We start from the raw sequence: 22,724 nt of genomic DNA, 5'->3' as shown, positions 1-22,724 counted from the left end.
GTTGTGGAATCTCCTCCTTTGTCAGTCTTTGAAGACAAAGTAGACATCAATCTGGTACAAATAAGAAGAATCCTTTTCTGTACACAGACAATCTGGGGATTTCATCCGGGGATTATGTGACTATTTCCTTTTATTCTCTTAGACTTAGGGTCATATTTTAAAATGTTCTTTCCCACTCTTTACATACCATACTTTGCTTATTCCTTCCATAATATCAATCCCTTCATTTGGGCTCTAAACCTATGTTCTTCACCACTTTATCACAGCCACTCAGAGTTAGAGAAGGACCACGACCAGGTCTCCTGCCTCCTGCTGGAGTCAGTGCTGCCAGAGACTACCTGTCACGGGGCTTTTGCCTGCAGGCCTGCCTCATGGCAAAAAGCCCACACAAACCCATCTTGGGCCAAATTTCTTTCTTTAGAAAATGGCTAAATATGGCTGAAGTATAGTTAATAAAATTGCAGCTGAGATGAGAGTGTGAGTCATCTGTCATACCCTGGTTTTTCTTTTACTAATCAGTTGTGAGAAACATTTCAAAATCAGAGAACAGCAGCAAAGAAATATGAGATACTCAGACTTCTTGAGGCAATTAGAGATGGAAGAGCAGAAGGCAAATCAGTCTTTCCGCCTTGACAGTCGTAATATACATACTAAAAGAAGACTTTGGTGTGACACTATTTGTGACAGATTTTGACCATAACACATTATCTAAGAGGAGATAAAAATGACTCACTTCAGGACACGCATTCCACCCTCGCATCAGCAGAGATGATATGGGCTTCGGAATAGAATAGCCAATGGGAGGTCTGATGTGATGGTAAGCCATGTCAGCTGCGGCAGCCGCTGCAAACCAAATGGTCATGTCATTTTGAAAATCACATATTCATTTTAAGAAACACATGAACAGGCCACGATCATCAAGAATCAATCTGTGCATCGTCAGGAGAGATTCAAAAAGAACTCTGTGCTTTTTTAAAAAACTTAAACCAAACATTGCATAATTTGATACTCTAAGTTTATCTTTATAAATTCATTCATTTGGTTGTTCATTCAACAAATAGTGAGCACAAGGACTATGCACAGGAACAAAGGCACATACAAAGGAGCATGAAAATAGCAAGTTATTTAGGGTGTGTGGCTGAAGCATAGGGTAGGTACATGATGTTATAGAAAGTAAAGACAGGAAGACAGATTGGACCAGCCTATACAATGCCGTAACTCTCAGGCTAACGAGCTTACACTATGCATAGCAAGACACGGTGTGCCACGAACTTCTCACTTTGAATAACTGGGCAATGAATATTATTTTTAAGCTTAAATTCCATGACTATTACAAGAATGTTAGGATTTTAATTTTTAATGTTTATAAAGTAGTTATTATTTGCTAAACTCTGTCAGAGACTTCACATCCATCTTTTTATCTAATACCACTCATTGATTGAACTCCCTAGTGCTGCCTGCCTATTTGCATTTCTAAATATTGCTCATCTCCAACTCCCCGTTACTGCATTATGATTCTTGGGACTTCATTGCAGATATCTGATTGCTGATTATTTTTCTGTTCTGCAACCAGTGATTTCTGTACTCCCTTGGAAACCAAGCCTATTACTACTTTTATTAAGTACATTTTGTATCAGGCATCATGGTTTGTACAGACACAAAATTTTTCGATCCCCCTAACAACCATGAAAAGTATGTATGAGTGCTACCGTTATGTTTTGTGTGCGTGTAATGAGTTTTTAATTTATCAAAAGAATTAAATCTAACTAGTGGTTGCTGTAGCCTCTTGTTCCAGATTCCATGCTCTCTTCAGCCACTTCACCTTGAAAATACTTTGTGAACGACACATGAAGCTCTTCATTCTTCAAAAAAAAATTACTCTGCACCAGTGGGAGGCTCAAGTTCCAGGGCATTGCTCCTTCCTGTTTTCTAGATTGTGATGTCATAAGCATCTGTCTATATCTTAAAAGCTTAAACCCTCAGCCACTACCTCTCTATCTAAGTTTGCTCCATTTACGTTCTGTTTATAGATCTGGTGCAGGGAAATCATATGCAGTGTAACTTAACAGACTGCTTCATGGGTCGGTCAGAATTCGTATCTAATTTTGCCAAATGTAAAATTTATACGTATTCTTTGTAAACTTTTAGAAAATAATAGCATTGGAAAGAATAAAATTTTATTCAGAGGAAACAAATGTAAACCTATTTTAAGTGTTTCTTATGTTTATATCATTGAGTTTATTTCTAGTATACAATTATGTAATACTTCTTTCCTTAAATTAAATATAAGCATTTCCAATGTTAAATCTCCATGTTAATATATTTTTAATGACTCTTCATTTAGTATGATTTACTTAATCATTCCTCAATTTTACGTTCAAATTTGGGTGTAAACACTTCAAAGAATGTCTTTTTCAATGACTTTCTTGATTTCACAAACTACCTATGTTATTTTGAGAGGTAAAATTAATATATCAAAGGGGATAACTAAAGACTTTTTCTACATACTGATAAATTGTTTTTCTGAATAATTGTAGTAATTTATACTTTTAATGGCAAGTGTGTAAGCAGGTTTTTAATTACACCTGCACCAGAATTAGAATTTCTCACTTTATAAAAGATTTTGCTAATATGAGAGATGAATATATCAGCTTACTCATTGTTGTTTAAAATTTGTTCTTTAATGAGTAGTGAGGCTTAATGTTTTCTCAAACATCTATTATTTGTCTTTAAAATCTTACTTCATGCCCTTTGCCCCCCTGTATGGGGGACACATCCCCCCGGAAATGGGGGAAATGAGCTTTGCATGCGTGCCTGGAGACTCTGCCCCCAGGGGCCTGAAGAAGGGCTAAGGCAAAACGTGGCCACCACTGGCCCTCATTGGTTGCTAACACTGAGAAAACAAAGAAACAAAAGACTGATCAAATCATACTTTGCAAACTTAACATGACTCATAAAATTGTATCTTTTGTGTTACAAAAAACTAAGCGTGTAAGTCTCCTTCCATTGGCTACTCTTGACTATTTTGAATTCTTTTTGGAATGCAGTGAATAAATAAGCAAATAAACTGATGTTTAATGATCACTGATCTAACTCTACTTTTTCACCTTACGACCAACAATATTTGGATATTGTTTAGCTGGAACAACTATAATCACATAAACCAGTGTAGTGAACACATTGAAGCTAACTATACATTTCTTAATGGGTGGGGAAAGACTATTCATAAAGCGAGTTAAGTAATGCAGGTGCCCAACATCTCCTCTGAAACTCTCTTGGACTCTGATATCAAGTATATAAAGTTACTTGCTCACTTCTTGGCACTGTTTCTGGAAAGTCAGTTTAAGATGAATGATATTCAATTCTTCATTATTCAAAGCAGATTCTGCAAAGCCTTGGCAACTTCTCCCTTTTGCTTTGCGCACTCTTGGCAGAGACACGACTCACGAGCAACTCTGACAAGTGGGCAATGCAACACGAGGAGTCATGGAACTGAAATTTGTCACCTTTGAGATCGCCGTGTCCGTCTTGCCTCAGTGGCCATGCCACACTAGCAGCTGGGAAACTTTCTGATACTCCGGATTCAAATGTCACTGTCAATCCATTAATCACATTTTACCTTGATTGCTACATGAAATATATTAAACGATTTATGTAAATATTGATTTATATTTTTACAGAGAAAACTGCTATTAAAAGAGAATAAGGCTAAATTAAAAATAACAGAAAACTATTTATTCAGCACCTATTCTTTCATCAGCACTATCTGAAATACTTATCAATAGTTTAGTAAAGCTTACAATCTAGCTTCTAGGCTAGGGATGTTTAATAGAACTTTAAATATATATATATATATATATAATTTTTAAATTGCTTATACTATTACTATTGTCCCAATTTTCCCCCCTTTGTACCCCTCCATCTTGTACCCTTCCTTCCTTCCAGCACCCTCCCCTCTTAGTTCATATCCATGGGTCATGCATATAAGTTCTTTAGCCTCTCCATTTCCTATACTATTTTTAACATCCTCCTGTCTATTTCATACCTACCAATTATGCTTCTTAATCCCTGCACCTCATCCATTTTCCCCCTCTGCCCTCCCAGCTGATAACCCTCCAAATGATCTCCGTATCTATGATTCTGTTCCTGTTCTGGTTGTTTGCCTAGGTTTTTTATTTTTTATTTTAGATTAAGTTGTTGATAGTTGTGAATTTGTTGCCATTTTAATGTTCATAGTTTTGGTTTTCTTCTTTTTCTTAAATAAGTTCCTTTAACATTTCATGTAATAATGGCTTTGTAATGATGAACTCCTTTAACTTTACATCATCTGGGAAGCACTTTATCTGCCCTTCCATTCTAAATGATAGCTTGGCTGGATAGAGTAGTCTAGGTTGTAGGTCTTTGCCTTTCATGACTTAAATACTTCTTTCCAGCCCCTACTTGCCTACAAAGTTTCTTTTGAGAAATCAGCTGATTATCTTATTGGAACTCTCTGCTTTTCTCTTGCTGCTTTTAAGATTTTCTCTTTATCATTAACCTTTGGCATTTTAATTATGTGTCTTGGTGTGGTCCTCTTTGGGTCCAACTTGTTTGGGAATCTCTATGCTTCCTGGACTTGCATGTCTATTTCATTCCCTACCGAGGTAGGGAAGTTTTCTTTCACTATTTTTTCAAGTAAGTTTTCAATTTCTTGTTCTTCCACTTTTCCTTCAGGCATCCCTACAATTTGGATGTTGGTGCATTTGAAGATGTCTCAGAAGCTTCTTATGCCATCCTTGTTTTTTTGAATTCTTATTTCTTCTTGCTGTTCTGGTTGAATGCTAATTTCTTCCTTATGTTCCAAATCGTTAATTTGAATCCTGACTTCCTCCCCTTCACTATTAGTTCCCTGTAGATTTTCCCTTATTTCACTTAGTGTAACCTTCATTTCTTCTTTTATGTTGTTACCATACTAAATCAGTTCTTTGAGCATCCTGACCAGTGTTTTAAACTCTGTATCTGATAGATTGGCTATCTCTCTTTTGTTTAGTTCTTTTTCTGGGGTTTTGTTCTGTTCTATCATTTGGGCCATACTTCTTTGTCTCCTCACTTTGGCAGCCTCCCTGTTTTTATTTCTGTGTATTAGGTAGAGCTTCTTTGACTCACTGTCTTAGTAGTATGGCCTAGGGTAGAAAAGTCGCCTGTAAATTGTATGGAGCAGAGCCCTAGGTAATTGTCAGGGCGGGCAATCTGCTTCTCCACTTTGTGGTTCTGTGTGGGGTAGGGCTCAGGGAGAGAACAATCCTGTTGACTGGCTTCTGGGGATTTGCCCGGCATTTGCCCTGTTTCCAGTCACTTTACCCATTCCCCGTGTGTAAGTGGTGCCCTTCCAGCTGTTGCTCTGGTGCTGAGTCCCAGAGTGGGTGGGTTTGCATACATTCTAAGAGTGTGTGGACTCTTTATCTGGAGTATCCTGAAAATCCAGCAGTTTCTTCCTCTGCCCCAACCCCCACTGGTTTTTATAGCCAGAAGTTATGGAGATTTATCTTCTTGGAGCTGGAACCCTAGTCTGTGCCATCTGGCCTGGGGCTGGGATTACTTGCTCTCAAGGTATCCCTCCCAATTTTTATCCACCACACGGGAACATGGGAGTGCCCATGCTGCCACCACTGCCACCTCTCTGTGCCATACTGAGTCTCCATGTCTCCACCCCTCCTACCAGTTTGGATGACTGTGGCTTCTTTAAATCCTTGGTTGTCAGACTTCTATACAGTTTGATTTTCCGATGGTTCAGGATGTTATTTGTTTTTGAGATTTAGTTGTAATTCTCTCCATGAAGAGGATGCCAGATAAAAAAAAGTCACATTTCAATATTGAACCATAAAAGGCAGAGAAAAATCCAGTAAGGAGGTGAGGTGCATCTACCTGTACTTCCATCTTGATTCCATAGTCTCCACAGAACTTTTTGCAGTGATGAAAATATTATTCTGTGCTGTTCAATATGGTAAGATATGGCTATTAGGTGCTTTTAAAATATGGCTGGTGTAAATGAGAAGCTGAAATTTTAATTTTATGTCGTTTCGATTAACATAAACTTCCGTTTAAACAGCCGTGTGTGGCTAGTGGCTGCCGTCTTAGAGAGCACAGTTCCAGAGCAGCCTCGTCTCCCTCTCCCCCTGTCCTCAAAGAGAGTCGAATTAAACACAACTGTGTGAGTAAGCCTCAAGGGTCTCCATAACCCTGGTGTCCATTTGTGGTTTCAAGTTCTTCATTGTTTATTAAAACTTTATCAAGAAAAGAAAAGCTATGAATACAGATTGTCAGCGTTGTCTCTCAAAAGAGGCCAGTGAACAACAGACTAGGCATTCAAAATACCATGTGATAAACTTCATGTATTCATGTGACAGGATGTATTAACGTTCTATGTGAATGATAATAAGTTAAGAAAAAAATGTGTTATGCTTTTCAATAAAATATGGTAAATAAATGCATAATTAATAAATAAATGAATCACTGGGTTTTTCGTTGTCTTTTATGGTTCAATATTGAAATGTGACTTGTTTTCTGGTATCCTCTTCCTTACCTTCTTTTTCAGCATTACACCTACTGTCACTTAGGTCATAGTTTGAATGAACTCTTTCTGGGTGTGCTTCCTATGTCCTGACCCAGCACCCTGTGCTATAATAGCATACAATGTTTTACACTTAATTACCTATTTAAGGGCTTGCCTCTGAAAATGAATCACAAGTTCCTTGAGTTAAGTGACTGTGGCTTTTCACCACTGTATCTCCTGTGCAGAGCACAGTGACAAGCAATTAAGCACTTAATAGATATGCACTGAATGAATCAATAAATGAGATAGTTTACAATAACATTTCACTGGAAATAATATAGATTGTGCTATACAGGACTCAGTAAATAGTGTTTGTACAAACAAGCGAAGATGATGGATTAATGTCCATTAATATCTTGTTTATTATTATGTTTTCAGGACAGAGAATAATTCCTATTCATCAAGCAACATTACAGGATGAATATAATGTTTAGTTTAATATTAACTGAAAATATAATTAAGTCAATTATTGAGATCTGGTGGCATATTTAGTACATAATACTATCTTTTGTCCAAAGTCTTTGGGGAGGGGGCTTCAATAAACTGAAACAGTATGACTATTAAGAACTGCCCTTTACAAGGAAGTGTGGAGGCCTGATTTCCAGTCTGGCTTTCCTTTTAACTCTCTGGGAGATCCTAATTAAACTAATTTGCCTCTGTGAGTATTAATTTCTCTAAATTTAAAATGAAGCAATGAGGACACAGTGTAAGAGGGACATGCATGGGCTTTGGGGACAGAGAGCCATGCATTTAACTCTGGGCTATACCTCCACTAGCATGTGACATTGAGCATATATATTTTACCCTGATAGGACCCAAACCACAGGCTGTTGTTAGAATTGAAGGAGACAGAGTACTTAGAGCATCTGGTCCATCGTAGATTCCAAATAAATGTTAGCTGTTGTTGTTGCTATGATTATTATCGACATATCAAGGGTTTTTCTAATGTCTTTTAGTCTGAACCTAGAGAACTAGAAATCAAAAACACTGTTGTATATTATCTGTTCTGTTTAGACCAGTAATCTCAGCTCCTTTTGAGGTTTTCTTTGGGTATGAACACCAAGTAAAACACTGCATTGCGTTACCGTGAATTCCAAGGCTACAAACCACCTCATCTGTCATCCTCCCCCTCATAATGCAATACGCCTATTGTGAAGAGGATGACTACATAGTTCTCCAGGATGAACTTAATTAGCTATACATTGCTTATGGATAAATTCTTACTAGATTCTGAATTCCTAAAGTAATCTATCACTTATTCTCTTATGTTTTATAGAAGTAGATCTAGGCATTCGTATAAAAAAGGAACAATAAATTACCATTTTTTGTTTGTAAGTTTTGACTAAGATAAAATTGCCAGAATGTTTTTTTTCCAATTTTGATTGTGTGTATGCATGTTCTAAAAAAACACAATTGATTCTACTTCATTGTTTTTAATAGGCAGGGCTGTGGTGAAACAAAGCAAATTCATTCTACCATCTCAGCAAGAGCGAAGACTTTCTTTGTTAAACTGACACTTTTCAGTAATGTATCACCAGAGCATATAGCATCTGAGAGAGACCATGAGATTGCAATCTTGAGATTGTACTAAGAATGGCTTAATTTTTTAAACCACATCCCATTCTCATTACAGACTGTCAGAAGAATAGATTAATTTGCACCATTGTCTGTTCTCATTGCAATCTTTGTCAGTGTAATGAAGTATCGGAATGTTAATATCAGCTATATTCATAGAAATATCACCATCCATTGGACCGATTTGATCTCTTCAGTGATCTGTGTAGTTATTGGCTGGCTCCACTCTTTTCAGTAAAAAAACCGATAAGGGTTAGCACAGCAAACAAGATTTCAGAACTTCAGCTCACTCCTATTTTCCTATCACTTGTCAAAGCACAGTCTACATCATCAGTGTGCTTATGGCCTTTGAGGTTATTATATGCAGATGTGTTATGAACTGAATCATATGTGCAGAAGAGCATAATCATCTAATACTTAAGCAGGGGTAGCAAATGACTGCAAATATGAGACCTATGACTTAACTGTGTTCTCTATATGTATTTCAAATCTTATTTTTAAAAGCCATATGTGAGACATCAAAATGTCTGCAAGCCATATTTGGTTCCTGGACTGCAGTTTGCAGCTCTGAGTTATGAGTCTCAATATGAAGTCTCACCCAAATCTGGCTAGAATAAATTGGCAGATGTTCTTAATTTGCTGTCACATCTCAGACTCAGAGCCTGGCATTAAGGAATCCCAGGGCACAGAGTTGAGTCTCCTTGTGAAACCAGCTGGCTTCGCACAGGAAGACCAGAGGCTTTCTTCTTTGGCCCCAAACTATAATCTGAAAATGATCCACAGAATTGGTACCTGCTTATAAGAAAAAGGATTGGATAAAATATATATTGATGGATTAATTCATCCCAGATTTCTCCATTAGTTTTTCATGATACATCAGATGTGACAGCCCCAGGAGAGAAATCAAATTGCAGAAGCAGGTGTTGGTTTCTTTCTCTGACATGTATCCAGGACAGCTCTTCTTTGCCAGGTCATACACACCAGCTCCTTTTTCATCTTTCCTGGTTCTTCTCTCTCTGCTTGGCTTCACACCTTGGCTCCTTCTCCTTCTAATCTAATCATTTATCTCACAAATCTGTTCTCTTCCTATATCCATCATCCTCCTGCTGGCTAAACCAGGAGCCTAAAAGTCATCCTCAACTTCTTCTTCTCCCTTGTGCTCCCACCTCAATCCATTAGCAAGTCCTGTTAAAATCTCCTAAAGCCAACCTCTGCTTTCTCTTCTAAATCTACTTCCCTAGTTAACATTTTATACATTCTTTTCTTGATTACCTAGTTTTCTTGCCTCTGCTTTGAATCTCTCCAATCCAGCTTTTGCTTTGTAGCAAGAGGAAACACTTTTAAAATAATAGTAGAGTTGCACTGTTGCCCCACTTGAAACCTTACAGTGACTTGCATTGTTGGCACAAGGCCCTTCACCATCTGGCTCTGGTTTTACATTTACAGCATGTGTCTTGCTACTGGGTCTCTTGTATTTTCTGATGTATCCCTACTGAATTATTTGTGTATCTTTCCTACACCTGTACCTTGCCCATACCGTTTTCTGCTGGGATGCCGTCTCTGTCTCCCCAGTATTTACCTATTTAATCAGTACTCATCTTTTACAGATGTAGTTCAGGCATAATTTGCTCTAAGAGTCCACCCCTGATATCCTCTGCCCAGCACTTGTCTCAGCAGGAGACCCCTCCAGGGAGAATCCTAAGCACTGTGCTTCAATCTAGTTGGTACTCACCCTGCTGACTGCACCTTTCTCACTCTCTCTCTTTACTATGAGGGCCTGGGCAACACCTTATTGCTTTTTGTTTTCCTCTTGTTCTAGCACCATTCCTGACTGTAGGAGCACTTAATAATAGCCTAAAAATATTAATAATAGTAATTGTTAATGTTTATTTACTGAGTGCTTACTAACGACAACCACCATTTCAACCCTTTGAGATAGGTCATATTATTATCCCTACTTTAAAAAGAAAGAAACTGAAGTACTGAAATATAGGTTGGGTGAGTAGCTTGCATAAGGTCCCAAGACTCATGCCCTTACACATTATGCAAATTTTCTTTAGCCCATACACAGTTAGCTTGAAAAAATGTTTCCTTAACAGTGAATTACCAACATTTAAAAAAATTTAGACTTAAAAAAAACATAGAGAAATTAGTTGACACGGTAACAGTGAGCAGGCATCCCTATGTTCCTTCACGGCACTGTTTCGCCAGGGCTGTGTGGCCCCGGTTCTACTGAGTCAGAGCAAAGGGTTTCCTGCTCGTCATGTTGTGCCGTGTTGAACATTCGTCTGCTTCTGCTGGCCCTGTGGGCATAGTTCTGTCTAACCCTGAAATTATAGGGTTAATTTGAAGATCTACTATGTAAAGGAGACCCTGACTTCCGGTTCTTCTGAATGCATACCCATTATTTGCATAAGAGTCCATGCTAAGATTTGTGTTCTACTTTTACATTTCTCCCAGGAGCCAGGATTCTGCTAAACCCAGGAGCTGAGCCATGTGTAATGTGGCAGTTCCTATAATTGATAATGCTGCTCCACATTGTAGTCATGGATTTGTTACTTACTGTAAATGGCTAATATGTAGTCTATGTTGAATCTGATGCTTCACACGATTTATTGCTAAACATACGCTAGATTGCCTAACCACTGCAATGGTATTAACAGTCTCATTACTTGATGCATGGTCACCGTCCAACTTTAAAAAAATCAGCATCTATCACAAACAAACTCTCCACTAAAGCAGTATAAATTCCAATATCTGGGATATTGGAATCAAGTTATTTTTAGGCAAGATTTTTAACTGTTCTATTATATAATATTCTCTCTCCCAAAATAGTAAATATTTCTGTGGGTACATGAGAGAGGGGATCTTCATCTCTTTGAAATATTCATTTTAAAATTTGCAAAGTATAACAGAGTAAACAGCAAAACTATGTGAGTGAAATATAAATATTATGATAAGTGTTGACTTAGGGCATGGAGGAGACTGAGCTTAACTCGATAGTGGAAAATTAGGGAAGATGTTTTTGGAAGAAGTAATATTTAAGACCTAAAAGTAAATTGCAGTTAATATGATAAAAAGTGGGGAAGAGTGTCTCTGACAAATGACTACCATTTGTAAAGACATGGAAGTGAGAGGAAATGCAGCAAGCTGAGGAAATGAAGTAGTTTCCTGTGGCTGGAACATAGGGGAGAGGCTGCAGGTGGCAAAAGGTAGATCTGGGGAGGAAAGCAAGACCGTCATTGTGGGGGCCTGTGTAGACTGTTCTGAGAAATTTTGATTTTATCTTTAAAGAAAAGAAAAAAAACATTAGCAATTTTAAGTAAGGAAAGCCAGATAATGAAATTTGATTTTTTAGAAAGCTACAGAATGGTAATTGGTGGAAAAAAGAGGGTGAGCAAAGCTGGAGACAAGGATGCCGTTTATGGTACTGTGCTGTAGTCTGCATGGGAAATGAGGAAGTAGCAGTGACGAGGGTGATAAGTGTAGAGATTTAAGATATTTAGAAAGTGAGGCTGAAAATAAGAAAAGGGAAAAAAAAACAAAGGAAAGAAGAAAGTGAGGGAGGACAAAAGAAGGAAAAGAAGGAAAAAGGGGAGTCAAGATGACTTGAAGTGTTTCTATGGGCTTCCTGAAAATGAGAGGTCCACTCAAGTACAGAGTCACAGGAAGCCTCGACCCTGTATGACACTTTGCCCTCATCTTTCATCTTAGAGTTGCAGAGTTTTCAATTCACAAAGTTCAGTTACAGACGTGATCTCATTTAATCCTCATAGCACTTTTTTTGTGGAGTCATCATTAACTGCATTTACTGATGAAATGGCCAGCAAAAGGGCAACATATTAAAAGAAGCCAAAGAAGGCCAAGTGACGGGAGCACGAAAAGTTAAGTTATACGAGCAAGGTTAGAGATGTAGAACCATGGAGAGTCTTGTAGGGCACGCTACAGATTTTGAGATTTAATCCTAAGAACATGGTTAGTCATAGGATAATTGAAACAATGGTGACACAAGTTTATGTTTTTAAATATCATTTCAGCGGATATGTAGAGACTGAAGAGGAAGGGGAAACAGGAATAAAAGGAAAACAGTCAAATGGCTATTGCAGCAATTTGATAAAGGTGGCAATTTAAACTAGGGTGGCAGTGGATAAAACTTCAAGAAGTAGATAGATTTGAGTAAAATATCTCACTGCTCTACAAGTATTGTACTGGAGGTCCTTGCCTGTGTAACAGGCAAGAAAAAGATATAAAAGACATGTAGATTGGAAAGAAATAAAATAAAATTTTCTTTATTCCAGGGTGACCTAATCAACTATGTGGAAAATCCTAAAGATGTACAAAAATGTTACTTGAACTGGTAAGTTAATTTAGCAAATTCATAGGGTACTACATTGTTATTTAAAAATTAATTATATCTCTATATTAGGAAAGAACCATTGGAAATTAACATTTAAAAATAACATTCATAATAGCATAAAGAAACACAAAAATACATAGAAATAAGTCTAAAAAATATGTGTAAGATTTGTATGATATAAACTAAAACACACCGATGACAGAAATTTAAAGAAGACCTAAATAAATAGAGAGATCATTGTGTTTATTGACGAGAAGATTCAATATGTTTAAGTTGTGAATTTTTCTCAAATTGATCTACAGATTCAATGCAACCCAATCAAAATTCCAGCATATTCTCTCTCTCTCTCTCTCTTTTGGTAGACATTGAAAGCTGATTCTAAAATTTATATGAAAAAGCAAAAACTTTAGACATAGCCAAAGCAATTTTAACAAAGAAGAGCAAAGTTGGAGGATTCATGTTGCATTTCAAGACTTGCTATAATTTATCCATAATCCGATAGTGGAATAAGGGTAGACATATCAGTGGAACAGAATAGAGTCCAGAAAAAGATGCACAGAGATCTGGTCAATTGATTTTTAACAAATGTACACAAATAATTTAATGGAGACAGTCTTTTCAACTAGTCATGCTGAAAAATTGGAAATCTATAAAAAAACTCAATAAATTAACAAAAGAACTCTAAACTCAATCCATACCTTGTATAATTTTTAAAAACCTCAACTCAATCTCACAAATGTAAAACTTAAACCTATAAGTCTCCTGTAAGAAAACATGGGAGGAAATCTTTGTTGCCTTGGGTGAAGCAAGAATATTTTAGTTAGGATACACAAAAAATGATTTAAAAGTTTGATTAGGTAGACTTTATTGAAATTAAAAACTTCTGTGTGAAATACATCTTTAAGAAAATGGACAGGCAAGTCACAGACTAGAGAAAAATACTTGCAAACACATAACAGATGGAAGACTTCTTCCTGGAACCTAAGAATCCTTACAACTAAATAATAAAGACAATTTGAACAAACACTGTACCAAAGAAAGATATATGAACAGCAAATAAACACATGAAAAGATTATCAACATCAAGAGTTATTAGAGAAATATAAAATAATACTACAATGATATAGCATTACATACTCTAGTGACTAATATTTTATTTAAAGTAGATAATAAAATGGTACTGGCAAGAATATGGAGCAGGTGAAATTCTCATATGCTGCTGGTGGGAACCCATCAAGGTACAAATGCCTTGGAAAAACTCTTACCATAAGATCTCTTAGGTATTTATCTACGAGTAGTGAAAACATTCATTCAAAGGCTTGAGTGATTTTTAGCAATCATAGTCAGAATAGCCCCCAAATGAGAATAACTCAAATGATCATCAACTTGTCAATGCAAAAATAAATTGAGATACATTAACACAATGGAATATCACACAGGAATGAAAAAGAATTACTGATGAATGCAACACATAATTCCATTTATATGACATTCCAGAAAAGGCAAACCTATAGGCATAGGAATGAGTTTGGTGGTTGCCAGGGGCTGGGTGTGAGAAAAGTGGATTAACTCCAAAAAGGCAGCAGGGAACTTTCTGCAGTGATAGAAAAGCACTATATTGTGATTGTATTTATGGATATACAACTGTATATATTTATTAAAACATTGATCTGTTAACCTAAAATGATAACTTTTACTGTAATAATTTCTACTTTAATAAATTTTATTTATATAAAATTTGTGCAGTATAAATGATAAAGATGATGGCTTAAGCTAGGATGGTGGTGGATGGGGGTAGGTAGTGAATAAATCCAAGATGTATTAGGACTTAAAATCAACAGAATAGGTGAATGGATTGACAAAAAAGATGAGAGATAAGAAGGTTTATCTCTTTCTTATGAAAAATACCACAATATGTCTAGAATTATTGGATTTTTTAGAATTATAGTTTTTTTAATATAGTCCTTGGTCTTAATCAGAATGAAAGTTCTAAGGGATAAAGAGCAGCGTGTGAGAGCTAGACATTTCAAGTAGCAATGTCGGTCCAGTTCAAAAAGGAGCTCTTGTGTCCACACTATAGGAATGGCTGAATCTCATCACTTAAATTTAAAACACGAAAAGCATAGAGAGAGAGATTAAGGCAATTAAATAATCACTGTACTCAATGAGTATGTAAAGACCATATAATTTGTGAAAAGCTCCCTGTTAGACACTGTGCAGAATGTAATTAAAGACCGTCCTGTTTTAGGGGAAAAGAGGGTATGAAAGGTGGCTTTTGCTCTGCACACGAATACTAATTGTTACTGTGATCCCGGATAGGACTTTTGACTTAGGAGTATGCACATTTATAAGATTTGTTTTTCCCTAAGATCACTTTTGACTTTATTCTTCTAATAGATCATGACAGAGTGGCCACTAGGAGCTTACAGTATAATTTGTTTAAAGTTTATTTATGATTTAACTGGAAAACAACTTTTCATGCATACTTGGTTTTGGGAATGCCTAGTCCTTAAGAACTTTCCAGCCTGATGGTGGACACAAGTAAGTAAACAATGTGACAAAACATGAAAGAAACGCAACTAAAATGAAGAGACAGATGCAAATCAAATTTACTTTAAACCGCAAGTCCTGAGATTAAATTCCCTGCCTTCCCCATCTACCTTGGCATAGAGTACATTGCCTGTTATGAACGACAGGAGGCTCACTCAGAAAGCTCCATTTTTGAACTGTAGCCACACACGTACATAAAATTCTTAGGAAAAACAATTCTCTCTTGTATAATGTGAAACAAGCAGAAAGCAGTCGTGACAGGTTATTTTTATGTGTTGCTACTTTGAGCTCACCCCTCTCTACACACTAAAAAAAACACTTCTATAATCTAGTATCAAAAGATAAGTATTGCACTGTCCACATTCCTTGCGCCTACATGTCACATGGCCACAGCCATTTGCTTGTTTTATTAACAACAGATAAAGCAAAGCCCTAAACTTCAATAAAATATACCTACACTTTTGTGTGTCAATGTCTAAAATCACAGAATTAGGTCATTAAGTTTTCTGGGTTGCGTGCATACCGTAAAACAATATGAGATTGTTTACTTACCTCTCACTCTGCCATCCCACCAAGGATCATCACTTTGAGTTAAAAAAAAAAGTTTCCTGAAGTTGCAAAAGTGCACAGAACTAAGGGAAACAGGGAACTTTAATTACACTATGGCTTACCTGGCTTGAGGTGAGCAAACGGAATTTCGCCGGTGAGCAGTTCCCACAGACAGAGCGCGTAGCTGAAGACGTCAGCTTTGATGGTGTAGCGCGTGCACTGCGTGAACACCTCGGGAGCCATCCAGCGGAGGTTCTGTGTGCCGAGAAAATCCGAAAGTCATTGATTTACCGTGTGTTTCATTCTTCCGCTGTAGAACGGTGTGCTTTGTAGTGAGGATCAGTTAAGTGTTCTTTCAATATTCTCAAAAAACATAAATGTAAAGTAACATCAATACTACCCTCAATTTGTGCAAAAATTGGTGTGTTTACACATGAATGATGTGCTTACTGTTGTTCAGTTTTTCAAAGGGCATTATTTTTAGTCATTGGAAGATCATGAAATCCATAATTTTTCCCAAAATATTGCAATAATAGTAGTCATCACGTTTCCCTGTCATTTATGAAATGATAATCACAGCAGCGGTGTTTATTTTTTGTTTGTCTGTTTATCTCTGAGCATCTTTCCCCTAGAAGCCTTACAAGTTTCTGAATAGCCAGGTATGGGTTCATCCAGGAAATCTATGTTTCCCTGGGAGTGAATCTATACACTGTGGGAGGTATCTTCCCTCCTTTATCAGGGGTGTCAAACTCATTTTCACGGGGGGCCATGTCAGCCTCACGGTTGCCTTCAAAGGGCGAAATGTAGTTTTAGGACGTATAAATGTAACTACTCCTCAACAGTTAAGCAAGAGCTCGAGCTTGTTGCTGCCTCCGGGTAGAAACAACGTGGAGGGGCGATTCGGCCCTCGGGCCTTGTGTTTGCCACCTGTGCTTTAGATCTTTAGGTTGTAATTTAGGAAATCACCAGATCAGGCCCCTCAATAGTGCCCTCGTGATGGAGAAGACAAAGGGCCTTCGGGGAGTGCCCAGAACATACCTGCCAGCTGATTCCTCACTGGCAGGATCAGGTCCCTTGGATATCCTTTGTTTGCCCAGACATGTTACTTCTGAGTGCTGCTTGTGCAATATCCCAGGAAAGACGCCCTCGAACTGTTACAATTGCATTTTTCTGTGCAAAGTTCTATCCTCATGTTTAGATGGCCTTATTTACATTCTCTTTTCTTGCAATTACATATTTTTCAGTTTTAAGTATGCTTCCATTCTGAAATGCAAGTGCATAACTATGGTTTATTTGTGGTTTAGGATGCTTCACTAGATTTGGAGTTGGAAGTTGAACATTTTATAAGACATTTGGCTCTACCACTATCGGGGCCTCTCTGGGCAAGGCTGTATGTTTTCTGGAGTTTAGATTCCTCAAGGGCAAAACAGGAGGAAAGCCTTCCAGCTCTAAAACCTCACGGCTCCATAATCACATTGATGACCTTTGCTAAACGCCTGCCTTCACTGTATTTCCACCGAAGGAAACCAGTGCATATTCTTACTGAAATTCTGTGTGTAGTGCTGGCTGCTTGTAATTCTTTTGAAGTGTCTACCTTATTTTGAAATCATGCATAATTATAGCTTTCTAGGAATATCTTCATTCCGACTATGGTGCTCACATGCAATTCTTCCACATGAGCTTTCACATTCCAAATAGCCTCCGTTTACGTAGCAGACTATGTGTCACAATATTGCCTAAGTGGGAGTAGGCCTACAGTATGCCCAATTTCTCACAGGAGGGTAATAGAGTAATTAGCTAACTTGTATAAGGCCATATAACTGGTAAGAAACAAAATAGCCTTCAAAATAAATTTAGAGTAGTGCTGTGCTTGAAGACGAGGCGGCACAATAAAAGGATATAACTCATGGTTGGTGAAATGCAGTTCAATTCCATTCAATGAAAGTTTGTTTAGACAGTCTCAACTGGCTGCATTTTAGAATCACCTGGGGAACCTTGAAAAGATCCAGGTACCCAAAATCCACCCTAAGCAGATACATCAGAATTTCTGGGAATTGGATTTAGGTAGTATGCTTTGAAAAGTTTCCCAAGTGATTTAACTGCACAACCAGGGGTGAGAACCACTGATCTAGCCACCTCTATGTCCCAGGTACTAGATGAAGTCTCTGTGTCTTGTCAAAGAGGACACCGTCCTCACACCACCCTGAGCTCACACCCCACCATTCTTCTCCTTGCTTACTTCACTCCAGTCACTCTGGCCTTGAACACACAAAGAGCTCTCCTGCCTCAGGGCCTTCGCCCTTACTGTCTCCCTGTGTACACCGCTCTTTCCCCACGCGGATTACTCCCATGTCAGATCTCTTGTGGAATGTGGTCTTTCTCTCTCACCCTATTTAAATTGCATGCCCACCACTCTCTACTCATACACTCTGCTTTGTTTTTTCTTCATAACATGTATCACCACTTATTTTGTTAACTTGTTTCAGGGTCTACCTTCTTGTAGAATATTAGCTCTATAAAAACAAGAACTTTATTTTGTTCTCTATAGTATAATATCCCCTGTTTCAAATAAACGTCTGGCCTCTAGAAGGTGTTCCATAAATATGTATTGAACAAATGAGTGAAATCTAATAACCCTACTTGGATACCACCTGGTCCATGGTTTTTCGTGCCTTCCTCTCTCGCTCATCTTTCCCTTTTTCTTTCTCACATGGTACATGCCAACAATGCCAAACAATATGATTTTCTGCCGGGAAGTTTGGTGTTTCTCTTCCTCCCCTATGTCTTTGCTCACACTGTTGCTCACTCTGCCTGGCACCCCCTTCTGCTTTTCCCACATCTGATGTACATCTACCTATTCACGCCACCTGAGCTCCCGTGACTCTTCGTCACACCTTAGCACTGAAACTTCACACTGCTTTAAATCCATACTACTGTTTTCCTCACTAGAAAATGGGCTCCTTCATATCAAAGACTAAGCTTTTATTCACAGTTTGCATTGCTGGACCTTTGCACAATGCCTGACATGTGGTAGGCCCTCAATAAATGTTTGTTGAGTGAATAAAATTACAAGCCAGTAGTGCGAAGTGCTACAAAAGAACAGAGAGAAAAGCATATGGGGAGAAGGCAGAAGGGCGGGCAGGTTATTAAAACAGTTACAATTTCCTGGGCCTTGTAAGAAATACAGACTTCCTCCAGGTGGGGTGCAGTGCACACCACACGGGCAGAGTCACGGGGACGTGAAAGTGAATGGCATGATTGGGGGACGGCTTGTGTGCTGGGGCACTGGGAAGTTGAGAGTCCTTGTCAGGACAGGTCACAGAGGTGCCTGGGGCCAAATTGGGGAGGGCAGGAGGCTGCCAGGCAGCCGGATTTGGCTTTTTGCCTGTGGGCAGTGGGCATTGTTGATGGTCTACAGGAGGAGGTCAATTATGGAAGCACATGTGGCTGACTTTGCAAAGAATGCACTGGAAGAGAGGACTGGAGTTAGAAGCCTGTTGCAATAATCTGGGAAAGAGATGATGAGGACTTGAACTGAGTCCGTGGAAAAAGAGAAGTAGAGATGAACTTAAAAAAAAAGAAACAATCAGAAAAAATGATTGAGTAAAGTGTCAGTGGAAGCAGGAAAAGGAAGGGATGAAAAATTACCCCAAACTTGGGTAATTTAATAACACAGGTAGTCCAGAAAAAGAAGTGTACTTTTTTTTTTTTTTTTTTTTGGCAGGGGGAAGGGGGAATGAAGGAGAGGGCAGGTGATGAATTTGATTGCAGACATTTTGCGTACAATCATACCTGCTTCAGATGTTATCACTTTTACTATTTTACTTAAACAAAGTGGAAAATGAGTTGTTAATAGATTCTGGTGAACTCCACATTTTATAGTGAGTTATCTATTAACTGTTAACTATAGGATGTAAGGATCCATGCCTGCCATGTACTTTGCAGCTGCATTTGAAACAAATTCTGCATTATTTTATCCATAACATTTTCCAAGTATATATCTAATCTATTTCTCGGGGAGAGACTTGAAATAGTTCTTTTGAGGGCTTTTTGAAAATAAAAGCATAAAACATAGTATCCTGCCCCTGGGACAATGACATTTCTTCCACTGGAAGCTGCTCTCATCTCTCTTCCTCTCAGGCTGAGTTTACACATTTTAATTGTTCCATAATTATAGGGAGGGCAAGCAGCGCGGACCCCGGGTTGCTTGGTCATGTTGTCTTCATCCAGAGACTGCAGAAACCTTGATTCTGGAGGAAACGAAACAAGCCCATGTCAAAGGAAATATCTTACACCAAGGTCAAAGATTATAGCTAACATTCTGAAACCTGAAGAAAACTTTATCTTCTTTAAATTCTCAGTTCCTTCCCTTTAGCTGAGGATATAAAAGGGGGAAAACTAAAAATAAATGATACACTTAAAAAAATCAGGTCCAGTAAGATTTTAATGACTCAGAGAAGTACATCTATCAGGGTGAAACCTGTTTTAATACCTGTCATACAATCCTAGGCATGAGCTAGGAAGGAAGAAAGAAACTGATATTATTTAGGGGTATTATTCCTGGAACTCTCACCTCCAAAATCTGCCACGACAGCATGCCCATCTTCATAGAGAAGAATATTGTGACTGTAAAAAAAAAAAGCAGACTTTGAGTAAACTTTACTTCCTGATCCCACTGGCCCCTCATGGAAGAGGACAACAGTTGTCATTTGTTTACACTGTGATCTAAACTAGCCCCAAAGGCTAACAGAAATCTCAGCCTAGTGACGCTGACTTTCTTAGACTCCCTAATTCAAAAGGAGTATTTAAAAACTGTGATCATCTTATGCTTGACTTTGAAAGTATACAAAATATCTTATTGTAGATAAATTCTCTAAAGTTGTCCAAAGACTCATCAGCTGAAGATCAGATTTTTAGCTCCTTGGAGCTCATTTGTTAACACAGTTGTGGTTACAGGCAACGAGTAAAGGCTTTTGTGAACATATGAGAGCTGGGGCAGGGGAACCAGCTTGCGGGAACCCTAAGCACAAGGACAGTTCAAGGTAATGCCTGATGTGAATAGGACTCTATGAAAAATGTCTCGGCCGATATGTTCTTGCTACAATCTCAGGACAAAGGAGTGTTTTCAGGGCCTGTGAGATGAGACTAGACAAATTACTTTTGAAGGTTTGGGGGAAGGAAAGTGTTTAAAGGTCGTTAGCATCTCCTTTCAAGAATTCAAGCTAAATTAAGAGTAACCCTTTGGAGAAGTAAGTCCAGGCTGGACAACCCAAAGAGAGGTCACTTGTCCCACATACTAGTGAACCGAGTTGTGGGATATTGCACAAGCGTATTGTGAGATGAGATTGCCTTTGACCGCTCCTGCTGAATGCACAGGGAAGATAGTCAACAACATTGCAGTAACTGGGTGGTGTCAGGTGGGTACTAGGCTTATTAGGGGGGTCACTTGGTAAGTTATGTAATATCTGACCACTATGCTGTATAGCTGAAATTAATATAATAGTAAATGTCAGCTGTAATTGAACAATAAAAAAATTAGTAGCACAATCTCCTTCTATAAAACAGATTTGCAGATGGAACTGCTCTAATTAAACATACAGAAAGCTCACAGAACACCTACTTAACCTTCATCTTTTCCAAAATAGCAGTCATTGAGGCAATAGCTTAAAACCGTGGCTCTAGAGAAGCCCCGAATAAGGTACACTTGTAGGGAATATTTTGTTTACTGATTTGTTTGTTTAAATTTTTCCGAAGTAGGTATGTTACATTATTAAGAATGATTATCAGCTTGCTGAAGGTGGGTGGAGTGCTTAGCAATATTTCACTCTTCCGTGAGAGAAACTTAAGTGCATTTGTCACTGGGCCGCCCAGTGCATTATGGTGTGAGAGGCCGTGTGTCTCAGGATGCAGGAATTACGTTCATTGCCGTGCCTCTAGCATTTTTAGCATGCTGCTTATTATATAAGAGTAGCCTATACACATTGTTGAACAAATAAATTAATTAAATACAACTGAACATACACAATTACAAATTAGAAAGGGTAAAAGTTATAGTATTAGTTAATCAGTATTACGTATTCATTCTCAATCTATAAATAAATATTTAAAATTCAGATAACACTGCAGTTGAAAGAGACGTTAAAACTAACTTAGTTAAACCCTCTCAGTTTGGACGACTATCCAAAGCTCAGAGAACTTAAGTGCATCAACAGAGGTTAGATAAGCAACAAGTAGCAGTGAAGACAGAGAACCCAGTTCATCTAGGCCACCATCTCAGATCTTAGAACAATGTCTGACAAATAGTAAATGATTAACTAGATCAATTGATTTTATGAATTATCCTCGTGTCATTATAGAATTATAGACCTTTCCCTAAAACCCATTTACTTTCTCACATTATCAGGACATTCTGAGAGATGCAAATGATGCAAGTCATGGACTCCATTTTCTAGGAACTTATCCACTCATGAAAATGAAGATGAACGTGGGTAATGCAAGCATTAAAAAAAAAAAAAAAGCAGTGTAGATTTTAAAAAGAATTAGCTTGGGAGCAGGCCTTGAAGGATGGTCAGTAAGTGTACAAATACAGCTGGGAGCTGATCACGTGCTAGGAAATTTTCTATGCCCTGAGATGCAGTGGTGAATGAGGCAGGCAGAGAGCTTGTGAGCATACTTTGTATTGAGGAGGGAAGGAGGCCGAGACAAAGAAGGAAAGAAGAACAGGTTGGGGGATCTTGGTAAAGGCCAAGAGATAGGAGTGTCTGTAGTAGGAATTATAAGAACAATGAACTTACTAAATTAAAGAGGACACGCTGGAGAATAATGGGGGGAAATTGGGTGGAGGGGGTGTTGGATTACAAGGGAGTTTGAAAGCCGGGAGAAAGGAGTTGGCAGGTTTTTACGTACAAGGTGCAATGTTCTGAAAGTAGAGGGACGAGTGTAACGATTTTAGGCTTCACGTACCAAAGCACTAAAGTAAGAAGGCAGAATGAAAAACAAACAAATAATAGGGCGAATCTATCAAAACATCTGAAAGAAACATCTAAATCTTGGGGCAGCTTAGCTTTAGAGAATAAAAAAAGGAACAAAAAGCAAGGGCGG

At 38.1% G+C, this 22,724-nt stretch overlaps 1 protein-coding gene across 2 annotated transcripts in view; it reads right to left on the bottom strand.

Annotated features, from left to right (window-relative positions):
• Nucleotides 1–22,724, bottom strand: part of TNNI3K (TNNI3 interacting kinase) — a 266,119-nt gene that overhangs the window by 74,188 nt on the left and 169,207 nt on the right. For both annotated transcript variants that reach the window (XM_045199469.2, XM_024565474.4), the window contains 4 exons: nucleotides 20,197–20,249; nucleotides 19,821–19,873; nucleotides 15,746–15,878; nucleotides 734–843 (listed from right to left, as the gene is read on the bottom strand). In XM_045199469.2, coding sequence (XP_045055404.1) covers nucleotides 734–843; nucleotides 15,746–15,878; nucleotides 19,821–19,873; nucleotides 20,197–20,249 — 349 coding nt within the window. The remainder of the gene's footprint in view (nucleotides 1–733; nucleotides 844–15,745; nucleotides 15,879–19,820; nucleotides 19,874–20,196; nucleotides 20,250–22,724) is intronic.

The sequence above is a fragment of the Desmodus rotundus genome, chromosome 3, assembly GCF_022682495.2.
Source record: "Desmodus rotundus isolate HL8 chromosome 3, HLdesRot8A.1, whole genome shotgun sequence".
Classification (NCBI taxonomy): Eukaryota; Metazoa; Chordata; class Mammalia; order Chiroptera; family Phyllostomidae; genus Desmodus; species Desmodus rotundus.
The sequence above is the reverse complement of the archived record's forward strand: the minus strand, read 5'-3'. Positions and strand labels throughout refer to the sequence as shown.